Source organism: Pempheris klunzingeri, chromosome 8, assembly GCF_042242105.1.
Source record: "Pempheris klunzingeri isolate RE-2024b chromosome 8, fPemKlu1.hap1, whole genome shotgun sequence".
NCBI classification, from domain to species: Eukaryota; Metazoa; Chordata; class Actinopteri; order Acropomatiformes; family Pempheridae; genus Pempheris; species Pempheris klunzingeri.
The window spans coordinates 13,624,320-13,646,064 of record NC_092019.1 but is presented as its reverse complement, the minus strand read 5'-3'; the positions used below and the strand labels follow the sequence as shown (position 1 = coordinate 13,646,064).

Genomic DNA, 21,745 nt, shown 5'->3' with positions numbered 1-21,745 from the left:
AGCACACACATTCCTGACTGTCTATGCTTCAATAGAATCAGCTATTGGACTGGAAAGTAAATTGGATTTTGGCTCATCAGTTGCATTTAGGAACTTTTCAATGAAGGATTGCACATACAAATGGAATAAGACACCTGTAACCAATTCCTTATGTGTGGATTTGTAAGAGTTAATAAACCACTTCATAGGAAGACAAATGTGCTTACGGCAGAAGGTGCTATTCCTCCACTCTCTGATCAGGATCTGAGCATTGTTGCAAGCGGCAGTATAGGCCTCCAAGATCAGGCAAAGGGCCTTCTGATAGTCATCACTAAAACAAAGGTCAAACATGCTCACTGCTGTGGAGAATTTAGTGTAGTTCACAACTTCCCAGCACTGGTGGAATGGATTTTGTGGCGACCATATGTATTCATGCAGAGCCATCCATCGATGGGCAACATTTTTCTCTTGTAGCTGTTTGGCAGAGCAGTGTGGGCATGAGTCTCCACAATCTGCTGTACACTGAGTTTCCTGATCAATAACTCGCCAGCTCCACCCACAGGTGTTTGCATCAACAGCCTCACCCTGTGGGGTCCTGAGGTCATCTTCTTCAATGCCATTATTATTCCCACACATACCACTGACCTCTGTTGTGTTAGAGAGGAGGATAGTGGCAATATGAGAGCAGTCATACTTAATTTGGATGCCCAGGCTAGTATCCACAACAACAAACATCCCACTCTGATAAATCTTCACCAGTCCAGACTGTAGAGTCACAGGCAATAGCCTTTTCTCACCACTTATCTGTTGACAGAACAAACAGAAAGTGATAGATTTTAAATTTTAACTCTTGTAGTTTCAGTGCATCTACACTGCAACATGTAGAACTATAATTATTATAAACTATATTTAAAGGCCATACTGAAGAAATCTAATATGGTTGATTATGGCATCTCATCATAATGAAAAGTTAAATCACAAATTCACATCAAGGCCTGGATGGTGATATGACTGTTCACATCTCCAAATTCAAACTTACCCAAGTGTAGCCCTTTTCCCCTCTGTAGATGGTAATATTGTTTTTAGCCACTTTGACATGAATAGCCTTAACAGAAGAAGCCTCGTTGGGGGTCCTGTCTTTCTGTACCCCAACCCAACATGTATTATTCTCACTGGTGTCATCCCGTACATGGATTAGAGTGTAGGTACAGTTTCCTTGGAATTCAAACACCTTTCCATCAAAAGTGTAGAAGTGGGAGCCTCCTAGTACCCAACACTGAGTTTGCAAAGGTCGGATCTCAGTCTCTCCATTCTCACAGCTTTCATTATCAGCTGACAAAATAAGGGGAAAAGTATCAGATTAGTGGCAGTTTAGATAAGATCTAACACATCTGCTGTAAACAGAAAAATGTAATTAATGAATACACTGCTACAACTGATGAGTTGAGTTCCAAGTGCAAATATTGTGTAATCACAGACGCAAAAAAAAAAAAAAAGATTTGGTTGGCATCAAATGTAAATACACATTCAATTAGTAACTACACGTAACATTTAAACTTGTCATACACCTATGGCAGACAACATAATATGTGCATTATTGCCTCTAATAGGCAAGTAGCACAATCATGCTCAAGGCCCCAGGCAGACAGGAGATTTAAGTACATAATGGACTATACAAAAGGGCAAAGGTTTAACCTCAATTTAGGTAAAATGACAGAGCACTAAGGGGAAAAGATTGTTTTTCTGCAAGGGTTGTTTTGTACATACCAGACAGTGACACAAAATTTGATAAGGCTCGTGACTGTTGCATGGTGCAGCTGAGTCAACAACAGTCACCCTGTGAGGAAATGTCACTCAATCCAGCAGAACCAGCTGGGCCTACCTTTTCGCGAACAGCCCCAGGTATTGTTAAGGGTGCAGCTCTCTCCCTCTGGGCATGAGTCTGGCTCACAGCACATGGTGGCAGTGGCAGAGCAGTTACACCGCTCAGAGCATCCCTCAGCCCACGATATCTCCCCAATCTACAGAGAACAGTGAATCACTGTTGGTATGCATTGCCCAACTGTTCTCTAAATACCAAGCAAACAAACAACCCAGGAATAAAAGGCCTAGGATTTTCTGATTAGTAATGCCACACGTACAGGTGAGGCATATGTTGGCCAAGATATTGAGTCATGTTCTTAACAGTGCATGGAATAACTGTGACAACATGTTTACAACTGAAACTGGAGAACCTTTGGTCACATGTAAATTACATAACATTAACACACAGTGTACCAACAAGTTTGTCAGAAGTTCCAATTTTAAGGTCAGAGTATATGCTAAATGTTGTTTCATCGAATTAAGAAAAAAAAATGAACTGCTGTGATAAAGAGATTGCCAATGCTAGTTGTTATATGTGAAATAATGTGTAGCTATTCACCTCATAGTAGTGCCCATGATAAAAGCAACCACAGTTCTCAGCTTTGATACACCCTTTTCCACTCTGCACAAACCCAGAATCACATTGGCATCCCTCATGACAGGCCCACGGGCAGGGGGTATCTGTTAGGATTGTACAGGACTGAGGGCATGCACTGACGCATATTCTGTAGTGAGAGTTTTCGGGGCACAAGAGTGCTGTAGGAGGAGGAGAAAAAGAAAAAAAAGGTTTCATATAAGTCTTTACCACAATCTGACAACTTTACTGTATAGAGTTTGCCAAAGTTCTAAAAAAAAAAAAAAGGTTACAAAAAAACAGGTTACTGAAACACCACGTCACATGTACACATAAGGGTCCAGACTAATAATACTCACAGCACTTCTCACCCCTCCATGGTTTAACCACAGCTCTTGCCTCTTGGCATGCAAAAGTGTATTCTCTCCAACTACTGCAAAGCAGTTCTTCATTCCCTTTAGACATACACAAGTCATTCACACAGTTCTGAAAAAAGGGCCCTGGGTCCACAGCAGAGTGGCATGCACTAAATGGTCCTGCAGGAGCAAGCAGCCTGCCACACAAGCCATCAGATGCAAATTCAGCTGCTATAGTAGAGTTGCACACTGAACAGAGATCACATTTTTCAGAGCAGTTCGCTTCACGTGGTGAAAGGGACCAGGAAGCTGCAAAGATGGACACGTCACTTGCCAGGCTGCCATTTGGGTGCAGTTCGTCATCTGTATCAACAGCACTGGTGTTTCCACACAAGCCACACATTTTTCTTTGGGAGGCAGGAATCACTATTTGTATCAGATCAGGCCCTCCGTAAGTGACAACAACTGCCATGTCTACAACCACATGAGTCAGCAAGCCAGAATGCAGTATTGCTATGTGATCCAGCTGGACAGGAAGACCCCACAAAACACCATCAATCTGGGGGGAAAAAAAAAGTTAAAGTCACAATCAAGGCACACTAAAGTGCGTTTGTAAATGTACTGCTGCTTACCTTCACTTTTCCCAAATGTGCCACCTCCAACAAAATGTTCACTCCATAGACCCTGAGGTGCAGCTCTCCTTGCTGTATAACAATAGTGGGCTGAGACTTCTCCTCGTCACAAGCTTGAGATAGAACATAACGGCAGCTGCCCATATTAAAGTCAAAGTTATGTCCATCATAGGCCGTGAGGTGTCTGCCACCCATAACTGTGCATTTAACAGGTTGTGCTGCATGGCATGCCCTCTGGCCATCTTGGATGACACATTTTGTACCATTTGGACATGTGTGGTTGGTACACTGCACTTTATTGTGGCCCACACAGACACACTGCAGCTGACAGTGCTCATCAGGGTAGAAGTTCTCATGAATTTCATGGTAAACACCATTGTAAATGCAGCCACACTCAGAGATTGGTACACACTGCCCACTGCTGTGGAAAAAGCCAGGTTTGCAGAAACAGCCCTCTTTGCATTTCACTGCTAGAGAACTTGGGTTTTCTACACAGTCAGACTGTTGACTGGAGCACAGGCGGTATTCGTTATTTGGTGGGCAGGAGATATCTGTTGAGAGAAAGAGAAAACAAATAAAATCAAAATTTTCCTTTTTTGTTCTCATTTAACAAAAATATGCTATGATTACTTACTACAAAAGTTGGAGGTTCTCCATTCATCCATTATAGCACCCATTTCTTGACATACAGTAACATAGCTGGACAGAATCTGACAAAGTGCAGTCTGGTCACTATGACAGACGTCATGAACACAGCTGTCATAGAAATCTTGTGGATCAATGGTTTTGTGGCAGCTCTGGAATGCTCCATCTGTATCTAGTAACCTTCCACAGAAATATTTTCCCTGATAAAGAAGTAGATCTTGTGAATTGCAAAGTGAGGTGTCCATGGGCACATCTACACATTCACGGTCACTGCTAGTTTGCCAGTGTCTAATAGCCCGGGAGATATCAGATTCGTCGTCGGGCATCACGTCATCTTCTGGATTACCATTTAAATTCCCACAGAGGCCACAGAGATTACCAGAGAACACCCTTGGCATTTGAACAGTCAGGACATTAGAGCTGTGTGTCACCACAAGGCCAAAGTCAGTCTCTATACACGTTGAGGGTCCAGTCATGTAGAGCTTCACTTTGCCTCGACTCAACACAGATGGAAGACGCAGAAGCAGACCGTTTACCTGAAACAAGTGGGGTGATGTCAACACTGCAAGTGGAGAAAACACTGTCTAGATGTATTGCGGCAAATAAGTGCACCTACCTTAACCCTGTTACTCCAATCAGGCGACACCTCAATGGAATAACCAGAGACCACCATTTTAACTCGCCGAAAGGAAACATTTGTAGCATCCCGTATCTGGTTCTGGACCTCCACGCTAAAGTCTTCGATGTTTCCCCATGCAGGACAGTAAGAAGTGAGTAGGTAAGTACAATTGCCATAGACATCAAACTTCCGCCCATCAAAAGTGGTATAATGAGGATCTCCTTTGGCTATGCAGAGTCCAGGCCCTTCCATGTGACAGCCCAGGACTCCATTCAGAACTTTGCACACCTCCCCATTCTGGCAATGAGCCTGAGCACACATGACAGTCTTAGAGTTAGGCTGGCAGACACATTTCTCCTGGCACCGTTTGATCCAAAAGTTCTCCTTGGGGAGATAGTAGGAACTTTGGTGACGACATCCACACTTGCTATGTGGGACACATTGCCCACCGCTCAGCAGATGCCCCCTGTTGCATTGGCATGATTCCACACAAGGCAGGGTGCAATTACGATGGGCCTCTGGGTTACCGCAGGTAGCAGGGCAGCCAGAACCACAGATCTCATAGTGGCTATTCAAAGGACATGCCATGGCTGTAAAAGGAACATTTTTATAAGCATTTTCTCAGCAAAACATGTCATCACCTGGAAGAAAAAAAAAAAAAAAAAAAAAAAAAAGTAAATTGAAACTCACGACAGTTGGCGATGGTTCTCCAGTTTTGAACTCTGGCTCCGACCCTCTGGCAGATGTTGGCATAAGCTGACAAGATCTTGCACATAGAGGAGGCAGCTTCATTGACACACAGGTTGTTCACACAACTATGATCAAATGGCTCAGGATCAATTAACGAGTGACAAGCGGCAAAAGGTCCATCACTCTTGCGCAGTAGAGTGCACCCAATCGTGAAAGAGTTGCCATTAATGTCAGGAAAAGATTTGGTTTGGCTTTGACTGCACACTGGACATGAGACACCAACGCCGCAATCCTCAATACAGGAGGCTGTGTCAGTTACCACCCATGGGAGGGTCAAATCCACAGCCTGAGTTTCATCAGTGTGATTAGAGGCAATGGCGCTACCTGGAGAGCTGTAATTAGCATGTCCACACAAACCACACAAGAGTCCATACAGCTCTGGGCCTACTTCAATCTGAAGATGGTGCTTCCAGTCGTACTGCAGAGCCAGGCCGACAACGGTGTCCAAGACAACACTGGTGCCACTAGGATAAATGTTCAGGGAGCCATTCCCCAGGGTGAGGGGCAGGTTCCTCTTCTGTCCATTAATCTGAGAGATGAAATGTGAGAACAGACAATGTAGCTGAACACTTAACAGCTACAAAGATTACATGTTTAATTTGAATAAATTCAGTTCACTCACCCTAACATGATTTTTGTCTTCTTTAACTATGGAGATGTTAAAGCCCTGGATGTTTATCTGCACCATGTGGATGGTGGAGACACTGTTCAAATATGCTCTGGCTATATTAATCTGCAGTGGAACAGAAGCATTTGAGCCTGGACAGGTAGTCTGAACTAAAGTGTAGTTACAATTTCCCTGTAGGACAAAATCTCTTCCATCAAAGGTACGGTAATAAGAGTCACCCCATGCAGAGCATATTTTAGTTTTCAAAGAACAGAGCGGTTTTCCATCTTTGATAGAGCACTTCTGTTTGCGGCCACAGCGCAACTCTTCACAAGAAGTAGCAGCTGAAACAAAAGAGAAAAGTTAAGTACACATCTACATGCAACTGGTACACAGATTAACACCAAAAATATTCAAAAAGCCTGAATACATACTTTTCTCACACACTGCTGGGTGTAGTTGTCTGTTCATGGTACTCAGATAGTGTCCCACATCTGTGTCTGTGTAAAGAGAACTGGGCCCTGCATCGGTGGGCAGCTGAGTGAAGTTGGGCTTCTGGGAGAATTTAACACCCGACTTAAAATATCCTGTGTGAGTGCTGTTTTCTCGCTGCTCAGTCATATCACCAGAATTTAACACAGGTACAGTGTGGCAGATATCATAAACAGATGGCAGCACTGTTAGAGTTGAAGGATGCTGTGCACTGTCATGTCTGAAGTAAATGAGCTGAAGAGGATTGTCACTAGAAATGTGGATTTGGTCTGAGGTCATTACGGGGATGACCTTCATAACACCAGCAACAAGAGACACATTCTCTCGGCTGGTGTTGGTAGTAATGTCCATGTCAGAATTGATAGTAGCCATTGCCAACAGGAAACTGGGACTCATTTCTGTGTTTGCCAAAGGAGGGATAACATAATCAAAACTCCACTGAGAGACTGGTTTTAGTTCAGCAAATCCATACAGGCAATCTTCAGGTGTGCGTTCGGAGCAGGTAAAACCAACCACAACACCTACAGCTTCTTGGGAGTTTAATTCTGAGCCAGACAGGCTGGAGTTGCTCTGGAGGTAAACATTCTGCAGCACCCCGATGTGCAACTTAAGAACACTACCCCTAGGGTACATATTGCCTTCAAAGAGCACATCCCCTGAGAGGAAGACTTCCAGAGATGTCGCATGGTATGAGCTTGTGATTACCATCTGGCTGACAGCAACCTGGTTAGAGAAGTGAGGAGTAATGGGATAGTAGTGTGTTCCCCAGGCAGACACATCATGAAGGATGCTGTGGTCACAACCAGTCAGGGTGCAGAATGAGGCAAGAACTGTGACAGGCCGAACAGATTTCACACTGAGGGAGGACGAGGAGCGGTCACTGGTCATACCCACGGACAATGGCAGGCGAATCGTCTTCGACTGGCTCGCAGAGAGGAAGATGCGTTGCACAAAATTGCTTTCCAGAACCCTCACAGTGACTGAGGTCCAGACACCAGTGGCTGTGATAGTTACTTGATGGCTTACATTTGCTGTTGGGTCATTATGAGGGGGAAACATCATCAGGAACTCCCTGACAGGCATGCCTCCAGTCAGGCCTGCACAGGAGAACAAAAAAAATTGAGTTACACACATTATTTCATATGCTCTCACATTGCAACATCAGAAAATATGTATATATAGAGTCGACAATAACATAATTGAAAATACAATGGCCTGCACTGACAGCAGGTGATTAATTTATGATAGTAAACAATGCGCTTGCAATAATGTGATTACATGTATTCACTGTGAGCATTGAGCAAGTTTCGCTGTGTGCACAGCAAGTCCTCTTGTGTAACAGATATAAGAGATGGTGTCAGATTTCAACACACACAGCAGCCAATGAAGAACAGGTCCTATTTCCTGACCGAGAACACCTGTGTTAACGTGCTCTCTCACCAGCAGTTTCCATGATAACCAGGATCTTGGCGTGGGAGCAACAACATAACAGCAGTGTTTAGAGACGACTCTGAACAGCAGCTCATTTAAAAGTAAGTTCACCTTTCAGCCAATATTCTAAATATGAAGGAGGTTTCTTGCATGAAATTACTGCCATTTTCTACAAATGTATCGTCTTTTAGCACATGCTTATATCGTATGGATTGTCATTGCAAATAGTTGCAAAAGTTGATGTGAAATCAAAAAAAGAAGGGGGGCTTCTATTTGTAATTCATGGCAAAAGCATTGCAACAAAAAAGGATTTTGTTATATCATTTTTTTGTACACAATTACGGCTTCTAATATTATCCCAGTGCAGAGAAAATACAAGCAAACATTTCTCAATACACCTATTTCTGACCATAATTCCCTTTAGCAGTACAGATTAGTATCTTCTGTCATTCCAGGGGCTGAGACATAGCCACACCCTAGTCACCACTTAAAACTACACAAATACTATGGATCTTAAAGTACACAGCAGAACTGTTGAGACTTGAGTGTTGCAGGTGAAGGGGAATAACCTCATGCTTGCATAGGTGTGCTGCAAACACTGAGTGGGGATGAAGTTAGAATTGACACAGCTGAGTGAAGCCGGGACTGAAATGCTGGAAAACTAGTTGGGTTATACTGAGATGTTTGCACACATGGCCTTTGGATCTAGTTTAGCTTCAGCCCAACAGCTATAAACAATAACCTGTAAACCATGCCACTTACCGAGTCCCAGGAGGCACGCCTGAAGCAGCAGAACAAACCACATTACTGGACTGAAACAAGAAGGCTTGACATGGATGGAACTATTGTATTGATTCTGGTTTTCCCTACAGCTGATAGATCTCAGGCTCTTTGCATGCCTGTAAAACGCCAAACATCTAAACGTATAGAAGTGCTGGCAACACACTGACACAAACAAAGATGGTGAAGATGGCCTGATAGCACACCTGTGCTTGATAAGACGTACACACGTCAATCAGTGCGTGTAGACGTCATCATCTGTGGACTAATTAGGCTGCAACTGGCAGGTGATCTGTGTTATCATTAAACTTCCAAAATACCCAGCATCCCCTCTGATTCTGAAACGTATTACTACTACTAGTCACTTTTTTTTTTTTTTTTATTACTCAAGCTTCTGGTTCAGTTACTACTCAGCGATACCGGAAACTGTGGCAAGTGCTTTAGTTTCATCCATGACCTAAGAGCACACTACCTAAGCAGCGTCTTAACATGGCAGTTTTCAGGAAACTGTCTTGACAGCAGTTTCACATAAACGCACACACACGACGGTATTTCCCGCAGTAGCAAGAACTTCACCGAGAGCTGAATGACAGTGAGGTGGCTGTGAATCCCCTTATAGGTGAGAATAAGCTTGTCTCGAACTTGGCCCATACAACAACAGCAGCAGCAGCAGCAGCAGCAGACAGCTTTTCCTCCTCACACACCGGCTCCGAGGCTCATCTGATCGAAGTTTCAAGGCAGAGACGAAGAAAGCCACAAGGATATGATTTTAAAACCTTAATTTCCACAAACGGAGTACTCATTTTGCGCTAGAGCTGTCCTCCTGTGTTTGGTAGGTTGCTGGTCATTTTGAATGCTGTCAGTGTTTGGCTGCTGATGTAATAACACACTCACTCAGCTCATGAGCATCAGCACGCAGCCTTGCAAAGCAAACCTCCTCATGCTCTGTCCTCCACATTTTATATTCTTAGATTTTTCTCATCGAGCTGGTGTGAGTTGTGTGACTGTATCTCTCTCTCAGGGTGTATCTGATGGAGAGAGACTTGAGCTCTGAACAACGGCAGGTTCTGTTTGTTATCCAGTGAGTCAGTGTGGCAATAAGTTGATTTTCATCCATTCAAAAGTGCAGACTTCTTCCTTAGGAAAGCAGGTGACAGAAGGTGAGGGTGTTGCATAGTTATATAAATCTCACTTCCTTTTTGTGCCATGCCATTCACAGCGTGCCCATGAGTGTTTTATATTTTTATATTGGCCTACGAACAAATAACACGAGTGTCTGAGGTGAAGCAGTGGCACCAAATCTTTGTTGAACAATTAACATCTGGTCTTTGCAGGGTTTTTTTTTTTTCTAAAGATGTTTTCTGCTTCTTTATTTCCTGGAGCGATGAGGCTGCAGTTGAGATAGATTGGGCAGTGCAAACCCTCAGTGTGACTGGGATGAGTCTTGTGATAGTGCTGTTAACAAAACAAAGGACAAGAGCTTTGTCTCCATCTGATAAAAGGTAAACCTGATGTGTACGTGCCCACAGTCCTGTACGTCCTGAATCTGTTTGTTGCTGTTTTGGACACGGCAGAGGTTGAAAAGGCCAGCATTTTTGTGCAACCGTGGAATCATATCTGGTCACTCCTGTGTGTGTGTGTGTGTGGTCACAGGTTTTATAGTTTTACACAGACACATGCAAAGAGAGAGAGAGAGGGGGGCAGGCAAATACAGGATATGTGTCTGCAAGACGGATGTTGTATTCAGACACACTCTCATATCCTTTTTGTTGTGTTACTGTTGGCCTTATTGTCCGCATGCGAAACAAGTCTTCCACAGACCATTTGTATTGGGGCGGAAAAAGTGCTCAGTAGACAGCTCACTGGTTTGCATGGCATCAACTGAGGTACTGTGAGTTTTGCTTTATTTATTTTATTTTATTTATTTTTTATTTCATCGTTGGTGTCCTTGTTACTATTTGTGGTCCAGTGGCATAGTATTGTATGTTATGTTAAAGGGGGGAAAAAAGAATTTGCATCAAACTCTGATAAGCGGCTCCAGTACAGATGGCCTAGTTGAGTAAACATTTCAATACGAATATTTTATCTCCCAGAGCAAGCTACCACTTTTATAAAATTGACTGGCAATGAATAACAAATGATCAGGGTGCTTTTCCCCTTTTCTCACCCACTCCTTTTCCTTGTTGTTGTTGTCCCTTATTGTTCCTCATTCTTTTTTAGAGCGAACCTGTTTTTGCTTTGACACAGCTTCACAATAATTCTAAAGTTTTTCTTTGCCATCTCCTCTCTTCTTCCTCTCACATTTTCCTTCTTGTATTTGTTTTCCTATGAACTCTCTCGGCTACAATAATTCTAATATCTTTGCACGTTAGTTGTTGTTATCGCTGGTGTCAAAGTTGTGCAAGCGATGCACAGTGGTTGAGCAGAGGGCTGTTATCAGTGCGAGCAGATAAGAAAGAGATATAGTATGTGTCTCTGCATGTAGTCCTGTTTATGTACATTGTGTCTGTCTGTCTGTGTGTGTGTGTGTGGTACTGGGTACAGAAAGTGTTCATTCAAAATGAAACCTGGCAAACAAGATTTAGGTGTACCCTGGGCTGGCCTGGCCAGACAGGTATGAGGTTCAGGGTTAATCCTATTAGTTGGAAAGTGCATGGGGTAAAATGGAACAAAAACAAGACACATTCAGCCTCCAGCAACAGTACAGTGTATTCCTTTCTATCAGCACTGCACTCCAATTTTATGATTTGTAGACGTCTACTTTTACCTTCTATGATCATTGCATCTCTAGCCAGAAGGCGGTTGTGGCATATCTACTTTATAAGCAAGTCACTGGTTATTATATGTTGCAAATTGGGTCTGGTGTTAAAGAGCAAATTCAATCGGCATTCATATGTACAAGAATATATTACCCAATTTGAAATATGATACAGGCGTCAGGAGCCGTTTTGATACAGAGGCAGCGGACTGGGTTGATAAATATTTCCAAATTGGATCAGCTTATTATTTCACCCAAAGCGACTCTGAAAAGCAAATTGGATACAGAAGGGGATTTTATTTGCAGCTTCTTAGGTTGTTTGCATTTGGAGATTTACTGCAGCTATTCAAGAGGCCAGAACAGCCCACACTACACTCCCTCTCCAGTTAGCCTCAGTTGTGTGATTAACATCTTTTTCCAATATAGTCGACCAAAATAGTTCTTAATACTGTTCTGCTAATTTAGCGTTTTGCTAATCTTGCTGTGGGCTGGGCTATACTCCTGTGCGGCCCTACAGGGCGGACATTTGTCCAACACAAACGTTTCTAGCATTTATAGATGAGATTACAGTTTTTGGTGTGACTCCTGATGCCCAGGTCTTTCATAAAATTGTCAAAAATCTTATACACGTTATATTCTTGATGCCCATGAGTCAAATTTCATTTTAATTCACCAAATATGTTTATTGAAATCTACTCTCCATATGGTGAGCGTAATCCACTTCCTTATATTGTGGTAATGATGTATGTAACTGCTGTGCGGGGGTGTAGTGAGGGTGTTCAGGGGTTTGCTGCTGTCCCTCAGAGCCCTATTTGATGATCATGTCCATGTGGGTCACCTCAGTTCTTTCCACATAGTCATTAACATGGAGGAAACAAGGACACAATGGGCAAGGCAAACAATGATGTAATACATGTGGCACAAAGGTCAGTGTGTGTGTACAGTATCAAATGCTGCATGAGTGACCAATGGTTCCTGATCCCATGCCAAATTCAATGCCTAAATCTGACCAATGAGGCTTCATCTGGGACCTTGAGTGAAGGAGAAGTCATTCCCATGTTTTCCCATTTAAAAATACCACCATTCATATTGTGTTGGATACAGCTGGGGCTTTGTTTGGTGGTAGAGCTCGTTTTGGGCCTTGTGCCATGAGGAAGTCGTGAGATTTCTCCTCAAGAACGACAATACACAAAAGAAATTACAGCCGATCTAAGTGTATCACTTGGCCTGTGTGATAACTAATTTGACAGTTAAGTATATGCTCAAATGAAATGGAATTAGCAAGATGGAATAATGCTTAGCATGATACAAGAAACAAAATGCATATATGTATTTGATTCCTTTTATATTGTTTAGCATTGAAAGCCATTGGACAGTTTATGGTGCTATGGCAGGTAGTTTAACACCTGCCATAGCACCTGGGCTTATGGAGAGGAAAATGTTGAATAGACACTTGTTACTAGCTGACTGACAGAATTCTCAGAGCAGTTTTTCTGCTGACCACTATGGGAAATAAGGTAGTCTTTCACTGACCTATGCACCACGCACGTCCGATTACGATCTATGCATACTTTTAAAACCAGTGAAAACGGTACAAGTACTTGCTGGCTTGGAATTCGTAGTTTTCCACTGACTAGCAGTATGTGATCCTGAAACTCAAAGTGCTAAACAAGCCCCAATAATAGACAGCAGTGCTGCTTTCCATCACACCCTATCTCTAAACCAAAACACCAAGATTTCACACACATCAGTGGCTGAATATTAATAGAAGGTATTTTTAACTTGGTTCTCTTTTCCCCCTGCAGCATTTGAAGATGATGCGATTGCTGTTCCTGTGTCTGTTGCTGCTTCCAGCTGCTACTGGTACGTTCTCATCTCTGTGGCGCTTTCAGGTGATAAACATCTAATCAGGGTCTATGCGTCCCAGCGCCGACATGTTCTCCCCACCTACCTATGTATGTGCACGGTCTATGCAGATGAATGTATGCACTCACCTTTGAATTATACAGGCACCTAAAAAAAGAAGGTGAAACAAAGTGTTTTCTTTGATGTCATTCTTATGAGCAAACACGCACAGTGAAATTAGCAACGGTATTTCTAATGCTGCACTTTCTTGGGATAGAAGGTGCCTAAAATGAACGGCAGATAGACTCCTCTGAATATATGTAATACAAGTATGCCAAATACTTTTTGTGTTGTACAGTCTATGTAGGCATCCTCTGAATGTGGCAGTCCTCTGGAGAAGATTAACCTTTTTAAAAACTGTCCTTTGTGTATAGTGCATGCTTTCTAACTCACTTCCTTTCTTTTGCAGCTGTTTCAGAAGAGACAGAGGGATCAGCAGATGCAGGTACGTAATACATCTTTATCTGTAAAAATAAAAACAGGAGCACTTATGAAACCTCTCAGTCAGCTGGGCACAGTTGTCATGGTGCTAGCCAAGGTTATCAACAAGTGAATTGTAACTGACTCTTGCTTGTCAATAGAGGGACAGACACAGACCCACATGCAACAACAAAGAACATTTAGGTTCATTCTCAGATCCTTTTTGTGTTTCTTGTATTATTTTCAGTTCCAATATTTTATCCCTGTGTGACATAATTAAGAGATGTCAAGGGTCACATCAAGCATGTTTGTTGACACAAACAATTTAACGTCATGTCAGATAGAATAACGTTAAAAACATGATGTGGATACATAATGTTGTGTACTCGACTAGAAAAAACAGAGCTGCATTTGTGTGATGGCTCACTTAAAATGTTTCTTACTTTATAGCTTTGCTTCCTTATTTAGTTTTGTTATTTACTCACATTTGTGGTCACATGTTCAGGGGTTTCTTCTTTTCAGTTCTTTTATTGCCTACAATTAAGATGGTTTTGTTTTCTTTGTACTGTATTGATTCGCGTTTATAGTTTTCATCTTTTTGCTCTTGGACTTTTTGGTCCTTAACCGACCTCATAAAACTCCCAATCAATAGTCTTGCTAAAAGATTAAACGTGTTGTCTATAGCCTGACTGTTGTACAGTGGAAAAACTCAGAAAGTTGCACTATTATTGTTTCTAAGTGCTCACACTGAGAAGCATGCAATTCTGTACTGCTGTTACAAGCATCTGATTTCTTCTTATTTCACAGGTCTGGATGATGAGGATTTATTTGTTAAAGATGGTGAGTTTATTACCTCAGCTCCCTCAGGTGTGGATTGGAGGGCAGTAGGATTTTCAATTTTATTTTTTTTTGTTTTTTTCTGCGTCACACCCACAAACACTGTAATAGCAGCGACCCAGAGCAGATTATGTGGAAAATTATGGCCTCTCTTGTTATTGTCAGTAAGTCAGCATTGTGTATGGAATGTTCTAGTCCAGTAAGACGTGTGAAGGGCTGTGGCCTCTGTTGGCTTTTCCTCCTCCCAACCATTAAGTCCTGAATGGAATCAATTAGCTCCCTGGAGTGGGCCTGTGGATTCTGCCGAAAGGCCAATGACCGTGTCGACATCCCCACCAGCCTGCCGGTCAGCTAATCAACATTGGCATTCTCATTCTCTCTCCACGCCTCTCTCTGTCAGTCCTCATCTTTGCTTTGATGGACATTTGATAGAATTACAGATCTGTTTAAAACAGGGCAGCAGCCAGTTGGCTGTTTGAGCAGCAGCCTTTCTGCAAAGAGCTTTAATTCATCTGAAGCCTCAACTCTCTCCCTCTCTGTAGAGACAAGCTTACACACATATACCTAAATCTGAGTTCATTTTAAGTGCATTTTAAATAACTCAACAAACAAGCAACAAGCAAGTCAAAACGATTACCCGTGTGACTTGCAGTACTGCTTCTTTACTTTCTTGCAGAGACTTTGGTTAGAAGATTGATGCCACTCATATGTCTGCCAATAGCAGGTGTGCTTAGTTTAGCATCTTGTTTGTTTAATCTGCACAAAAAACAGTGTAGAAAACATGAGTTGTGGTTTTGTGGCTCACTATCCTTGGTCAGGCGACCTTTTGGTTTTAGTTTGTAGACATTAAACAAACAACCATATTAATTAACTGAGGTGTTGGCTTGTGGCTTGTATTAACAGAGCAAGGATAACTGTTACCTTCTGTTTCCAGCCTTTATGTTGAACCAAGCTAAGCCTACAGATGTGTGAGTGGTATCAATCCAGCAGACGACCGATAATCACATCTCCTACTTGTAAAACTATTCCTTTTATGACCTCTACTGAATATATGTAGATCAATAACCATGTAGAACTTCTGTATGCAGTAGACATACTGCCTAAAGAAGTGTTATTTGGGGTGTTGAAATACATGGTACAGCTGAAAATATCTTGTAACTAACCTCATGTAAACTGTTCTCTTGTTCTCATTTACAGTGAATCCAGGTGTTAATGCCAAACTTCCTTCTGGCTCAGCTGTCGATAGAACTACAGGTGTAGAGGGATCGTCAGGTGAGAGAGGTATTTTAATAGGCAATATACAGTAAACACTAAAATGTCAAAATGTATATCACCAAGTATGAAGGGTTCATAATCTTATACAGGTATCAGCTTATCACAGCTTGTTTAATACACTTATAGTCAACCTTTTTATATTTTCTCTTAGATCAGTTCACCCTGGTTGTCATCATTGTAGCTGCGACAGTGGTGACTCTTTCAGTTGCAGCAGTAATCAGTAAGTACTCTGTGTTTTGTTGCGACATGGTATAGTGAAATGTGAAACGGTGCTGGTTTCATTCCCACAGTTGACTAATACACTTCTATAAAGCCTTTCAGTGCTTGACCGAAATTATTGTACTCCTGGTGTGCCTTGTAAAGCTGTTAATACCTAAGCAAATATGAACTTTTCTCAGTCTTGACCTTTTTTTTTTTCTCCTTTGCAGCCATAATGTTAGTAAGACGCCACATGCACAGTCGGCAGCAAGGGTAAGATCAAATTTCTCCACTTTCAAAGTTGATATTTGGTTGTAAACACATTTGTTTTCTCCCTGCAACCTCTGTACATACTGTATCAGTGTCTCACTGACAAATGTATGTTCCACTTCACGCTAAGTCAGCCTGCAGGTGACAGAACCAGTCTGGTGGGTAACAGCCTTTTTGCTGCTCTGCCAATTTGCCCTACTTCATCCAACTTGTCAGCATCAAAACCAGAGAAAAACACTCAGGTGGCAAAACGCAACCGCATCCACCCGTCTGAGCCCGTCTGGACTTGTACAGCAATTAGTAACACAGCCTGAGGCCTTCAACCACCACTGAACACTCCCCACCTCTAACCCTTTCCATCTTAGCCATCAAACAATAGCCTTAAGACGATGCCATTGGGTCCATATGACCGAATGAGACAGGACCTAACCTGTTCCAAAGCTTACCTCATGCACTGAGGCCTCAGAAGACAACTTTGCTTAGAAATGAAACAATTCTGCGAACATGACCCTGGCATCGTGACAACAATCTGCCAAAAGTCAATCAGACAGTAAAACAGCCTAAACCAGTTAAGCAGAGAGACAATCTCTTCGCTTTTAGCCTCCGCTCCACACTTTGCTTATTTAACTGCATTTAGCTCTGGGACTTTCTGCAGAGTAATCATTTATATGTTCTGGGGTGCAGTAATACTTGACCTGCAGGTTGGGTCAGTGGGGTTATAGAGAATTGATCTCTAGGCCTCCAAGCAGCAGGAGAACTGCCATCATGGAGGAGACACCCAAGACAAACTGTAAGGGTTAAATTCCTCTGCAGGATTACTGGCTGCCTCCTGGGGCTGCAGTCAGCTCTGGCAGTGTTTGGTGCTGACTGATCGCTCTGCTGAAAAGAGGCTTAATCACACAGCAACCTCTGGCTTGTTGGATCAACAGTGCCTTGCCAGGTTTATAAGTCCCACCTGGGGATGAGCTGTGTTTTGAGGTGATGCAGTCACCGTGCACCTGTCAGAGCCCTGCAGCATGAGGCAGACGTGCTGTTTCCTGAATTCCGACACGCAGGGATGTTTCTTCTGTCTTTCTGCTAACAAACTGAGAAAGAGCCTAAAAATATCTTTAAAGATGACATACTTTTTCTTTTGCCCCCTCTCACCCCCTCCTCCCCCTCCCTATGTTCCCTTCCTGTGGTCTGGCCTCTCTCTCTCTCTCTCTTCAGGATCTACTCAGTGCCCACAGAGCAGGACCAGAAAATGGCCGTCTAGTTCGTGGTGGAGTAGCCGTCCTACAACACAGACGAGAGAGGGACAATGCACTGGGCTACATCTCCTACTCTTTTACTCAGGACAGTCAGACTTCTTTGCACAACAACTGGCTTCTCAACATTCAAACTCCTATCAATACATATGCAGTATGCGCTTCTTTAACTGTTGTATACTTTTGTCTTTGTCCCAGCCGTTTCTACTCCACATATACGCAATTTAGCCTGGGACATTTGGAACACATTCAAACCTTCTAATTGGATTCTATTTGAGGAATCCAAATCAAAGCCAGTGAATATGGCTTAAAGCTTCTTTTGTTAAAAGGGATAATTTTGCACAGCCAGAGCTCCCTCCCTTTTTTTTTTTTTTTACTACCTGAAACAAGAAATTATTCCCACCAGCTATGCAGTGAAACTGTTTTTGCGTTTGATTTGGTGCATGTGGAACAGACGTGTCTGTGTGAAATGGTCGATGAGTGAGACAAACCATGCTAATCCACACTAAGCCAGCCGAGTGCTCACTTCATTCTCCTATTCACTTGTCTGACATCTTCTGTTCCTGGCCCATTAGGAATGACAGGAGACAGTGCAATAGGAAGATAAAAACTTGCCCCCCTTCTCAACCTCACTAAAAAAAGAAACAAGTGGAAATAGCCAGTGTGAACAGCAACAAATTAATCGACCGCCATGAATGATGTTTTCTTTTCCCTCTCTTTTTCGCTTTGAAAGGCTTTCATTTTAGTCTTGCAGATTGTAAATAGCTCTCTGAATGCTGTAGGGAGTTAGATTAATGCCCCACACAGTGGTAGAGAGAAGCTGGTTGTGAGGGAGGGATAAAATCTCACGAATCAAATAAAGTGTTTGGGATGATTGGGGAAAATACCAACAATGCCTTTATTTCTTTCATACGGAGCATGATGGCTTTCTGTTTTCATTTAAATGGAAATCAATCATACCCTGTGGAAGAAAACTATCCAAAACTGCAAGGCACTGGTTGCCTTATTTGTTCCAATGCAGAAAAGGGAACTTTATGTAGCAAAGGTTAAAGGGGAAGGGGAACATGTTCCTGTTTGACATGACAGTATTTCATTTGTGGCTTCATGAGGAGCACTTCTAATGGAGTCGGAAACACTGGGAAAGGGCTACATGGGGTTAAACGCTGGATTTATCAAAGCAGGCACTCGCTTTGCTCGTCCACTAAATCTTGCAGCTAATCTTGCCACTGGGGGCTAGACTTGGCTCCAATCCAGCCAGATTTAAGAGCAAAAAACAATTGTGCATTCACGTCTTTGTCAGGGTCTACTACAGTGGCTATAGGTCTGTGCTGAAGTGTCATCTTAAAAATAATGCACCCCGTTACTTTAACACAAACAACCTGGCAGATGTGATTGTGCATTTGTTTTACTGTTTGTATTTGAGCACTGCATGTACAGAATGTGTTATTTCCCAGAAGCATAGCATTGCCCATAAGCCTTCAATATGTGTCAGCATTTCAAAGGGAGGACAATTTGACAAAAATTGCAGTGCAAAACATTTCAGTTTTTCTTTGTCTTTGTAGTCTCTGTTGTCATATTTACTCATATTCACTATTTCTGTTGGACAAACAACCCATGATGTGATAACATATGAATGCAGCAGAGTATTTTCTTTGAATGCTTTTTCCAAAATGTAGAAAACCGACTTCCAAAGAATAGGAAATCCAAAGAGAAATGCAGTATTTGGTCCAGCCTGCACCACACTTGTGGCCAAACTCCACTCGACTATTCCCCCCTGTAAAGCTTTTCTTTCGTGACACTATTGTAACGAATGTAGCTGTTGAGCGTTGTCTTTCTAAGCGTTATGTTTTGTTTTTTTGTTTTTTTTTTAACTGGCTGATCGCTTTTCTGCCGAGGCTACAGTAATGTGACTCTGAGAGCTCTATGCAGCGCAACATAACACATGCAAAAAGACAAAACACGTTGCATTTAGAGAAAAAATACTTGAAAAATACTAAAATGGCACCAAATACAAAAATGAGCTGCATTTATATAAAACACAACGAAATTCACAACAAACACAGGAATGCACTGTCAATGTAGAAATCGCAGCCAAATTACATAGCTGCTGTCAAATTGGTAAGGATGTTTAGTTAATTTCCTTCTCTTTTGTATATTTGCATATGTTTTCTTAAGTTACAGTGTGTTGAGCTTCCAGAGCCACTATGCTAAAGGCATTGTCTGACCTTACACAATTATTCTTGCTTTTAATGTAATATATTGTATGTACTGACACATCTACTGAGCTATGCATTTACATGATTTCTCTTGATGGTAAAAATATTCCATTTGGCTAAATGGTCTTTTTATATACTTGTTGAGTTTAAGGGATGACATCTTCTCTCTGCTGTTCATTTATGAATTGTTTATAAAAAAAATATTTGCGGCAGGTGGGAGTCAGTAATTTACCAAAAACTCTTTTTATATAAAATATTTGTATTTTACTGTAATATTGCAATAAAAAGTGTTTAAATTCGGATTAATGTTGGAATACTTGCGTTTAAACACACTTGTGTATCAAGATTAACCCATACTGTATGTGTTATCAGTGCCAAGGAAATTCTCAGAGGTCATGATCATATTTACTATATTCAAAATATAATACATGACCTTGTATCTTACAAGCAAACATTCGGATTATATGAAAGTATATTATGAAATGATTCTGCCTTCACAGCTGCTGTCTCTTTGCTTTTGTTCCGATAGCAATTAGAACAGTAAATACTATTGTATAGGTATGCTGAACTCCAGATCGTGTTGAATTTGACATTAAATCTGTTATAAAATTTGGTTGGTTTCTTTCAGTTTGTTCTCTGCATTATTTTGATGCCATAGGGATGCAAAGATAGTGCGCCAGTGGATCTTGTTTAATCTAGGGCTTTACTCACTTACAAGCATAGAGCCACTAAGAGGCTTAGACACCCCTTTCTTAACAGCACGCTTTTTTAGATTGAAAAGTGTAAAAAGCATGCAGTATCTGTCAGGAAGAGGAACTGACCCAGCTCCACTTTTACATCCTGACTGAACATACAGTGGGTACAGAAAGTATTCAGAGCCCTTCACTTTTTCCACATTTTGTTATGTTACAGCCTTATTCCAAAATGGATTAAATTCTTTTTTTCCCTCATCAATCTACACACAATACCCCATAATGACAAAGTGAAAAAAGTTTTTTAGAAATTTTTGCAAATGTATTAAAAATAAAAAACTGAAATATCACATGTACATAAGTATTCACACCCTTTATTCAGTACTTTGTTGAGGCACCTTTGGCAGCGATTACAGCCTCAAGTCTTCTTGGGTATGATGCTACAAGCTTGGCACACCTGCATTTGGGGTGTTTTTCCCATTCTTCTCTGCAGATCCTCTCAAGCTCTGTCAGGTTAGATGGGGAGCGTCGCTGCACAGCTATTTTCAGGTCTTTCCAGAGATGTTCAATGGGGTTCAAGTCTGGGCTCTGGCTGGGCCACTCAAGGACATTCACAGACTTGTCCCGAAGCCACTCCTTCGTTATCTTGGCTGTGTGCTTCGGGTCGTTGTCCTGTTGGAAGGTGAACCGTCGCCCCAGTCTGAGATCCTGAGCGCTCTGGAGCAGGTTTTCATCCAGGATGTCTCTGTACTTTACTGCATTCATCTTTCCCTCTATCCTGACTAGTCTCCCAGTTCCTGTTGCTGAAAAACATCCCCACAGCATGACGCTGCCACCACCATGCTTCACCGTAGGGATGGTATTTGCCAGGTGATGAGCGGTGCCTGGTTTCCTCCAGACGTGACGCTTGGCATTCAGGCCAAATAGTTCTATCTTGGTTTCATCAGACCAGAGAATCTTGTTTCTCATGGTCTGAGAGTCGTTTAGGTGCCTTTTGGCAAACTCCAAGCGGGATGTCATGTGCCTTTTACTGAGGAGAGGCTTCCGTCTGGCCACTCTACCATAAAGGCCTGATTGGTGGAGTGCTGCAGAGATGGTTGTCCTTCTGGAAGGTTCTCCCATTTCCTCAGAGTAACGCTGGAGCTCTGTCAGAGTGACCATCGGGTTCTTGGTCACCTCTCTGACCAAGGCCCTTCTCC

General features: G+C 42.2%; 2 protein-coding genes across 3 annotated transcripts in view; one reads left to right on the top strand and one right to left on the bottom strand.

The window, feature by feature from the left end:
* Positions 1-7,970, bottom strand: part of LOC139204830 (IgGFc-binding protein) — a 32,341-nt gene extending 24,371 nt beyond the window's left edge. Inside the window, exons 1-13 of the mRNA XM_070834843.1 lie at positions 7,958-7,970; positions 7,544-7,614; positions 7,223-7,438; positions 6,460-6,577; positions 6,041-6,369; positions 5,743-5,947; positions 5,359-5,622; positions 4,666-5,258; positions 4,315-4,585; positions 3,405-3,517; positions 1,862-2,000; positions 1,250-1,311; positions 564-783 (exon numbers count right to left, since the gene is read on the bottom strand). Of these exons, the coding sequence (XP_070690944.1) occupies positions 564-783; positions 1,250-1,311; positions 1,862-2,000; positions 3,405-3,517; positions 4,315-4,585; positions 4,666-5,258; positions 5,359-5,622; positions 5,743-5,947; positions 6,041-6,369; positions 6,460-6,577; positions 7,223-7,438; positions 7,544-7,614; positions 7,958-7,970 (2,614 nt within the window). The remainder of the gene's footprint in view (positions 1-563; positions 784-1,249; positions 1,312-1,861; positions 2,001-3,404; positions 3,518-4,314; positions 4,586-4,665; positions 5,259-5,358; positions 5,623-5,742; positions 5,948-6,040; positions 6,370-6,459; positions 6,578-7,222; positions 7,439-7,543; positions 7,615-7,957) is intronic.
* LOC139204991 (uncharacterized) lies at positions 7,911-20,467 on the top strand. Of its 2 annotated transcripts, none has more exons than XM_070835046.1 (8): positions 7,911-8,049; positions 13,292-13,349; positions 13,801-13,836; positions 14,619-14,651; positions 15,846-15,920; positions 16,075-16,143; positions 16,352-16,394; positions 17,601-20,467. In XM_070835046.1, the coding sequence occupies exons 2-8, from the start codon at positions 13,301-13,303 to the stop codon at positions 17,644-17,646; spliced, it is 351 nt and encodes a 116-aa protein (XP_070691147.1). In that variant the 5' UTR covers positions 7,911-8,049; positions 13,292-13,300; the 3' UTR covers positions 17,647-20,467. The 2 variants fall into 2 exon arrangements, with proteins under 2 accessions (XP_070691147.1, XP_070691146.1); XM_070835045.1 differs by lacking the exon at positions 7,911-8,049 and adding an exon at positions 10,509-10,614.
* Positions 20,468-21,745: the final 1,278 nt, after the last annotated feature.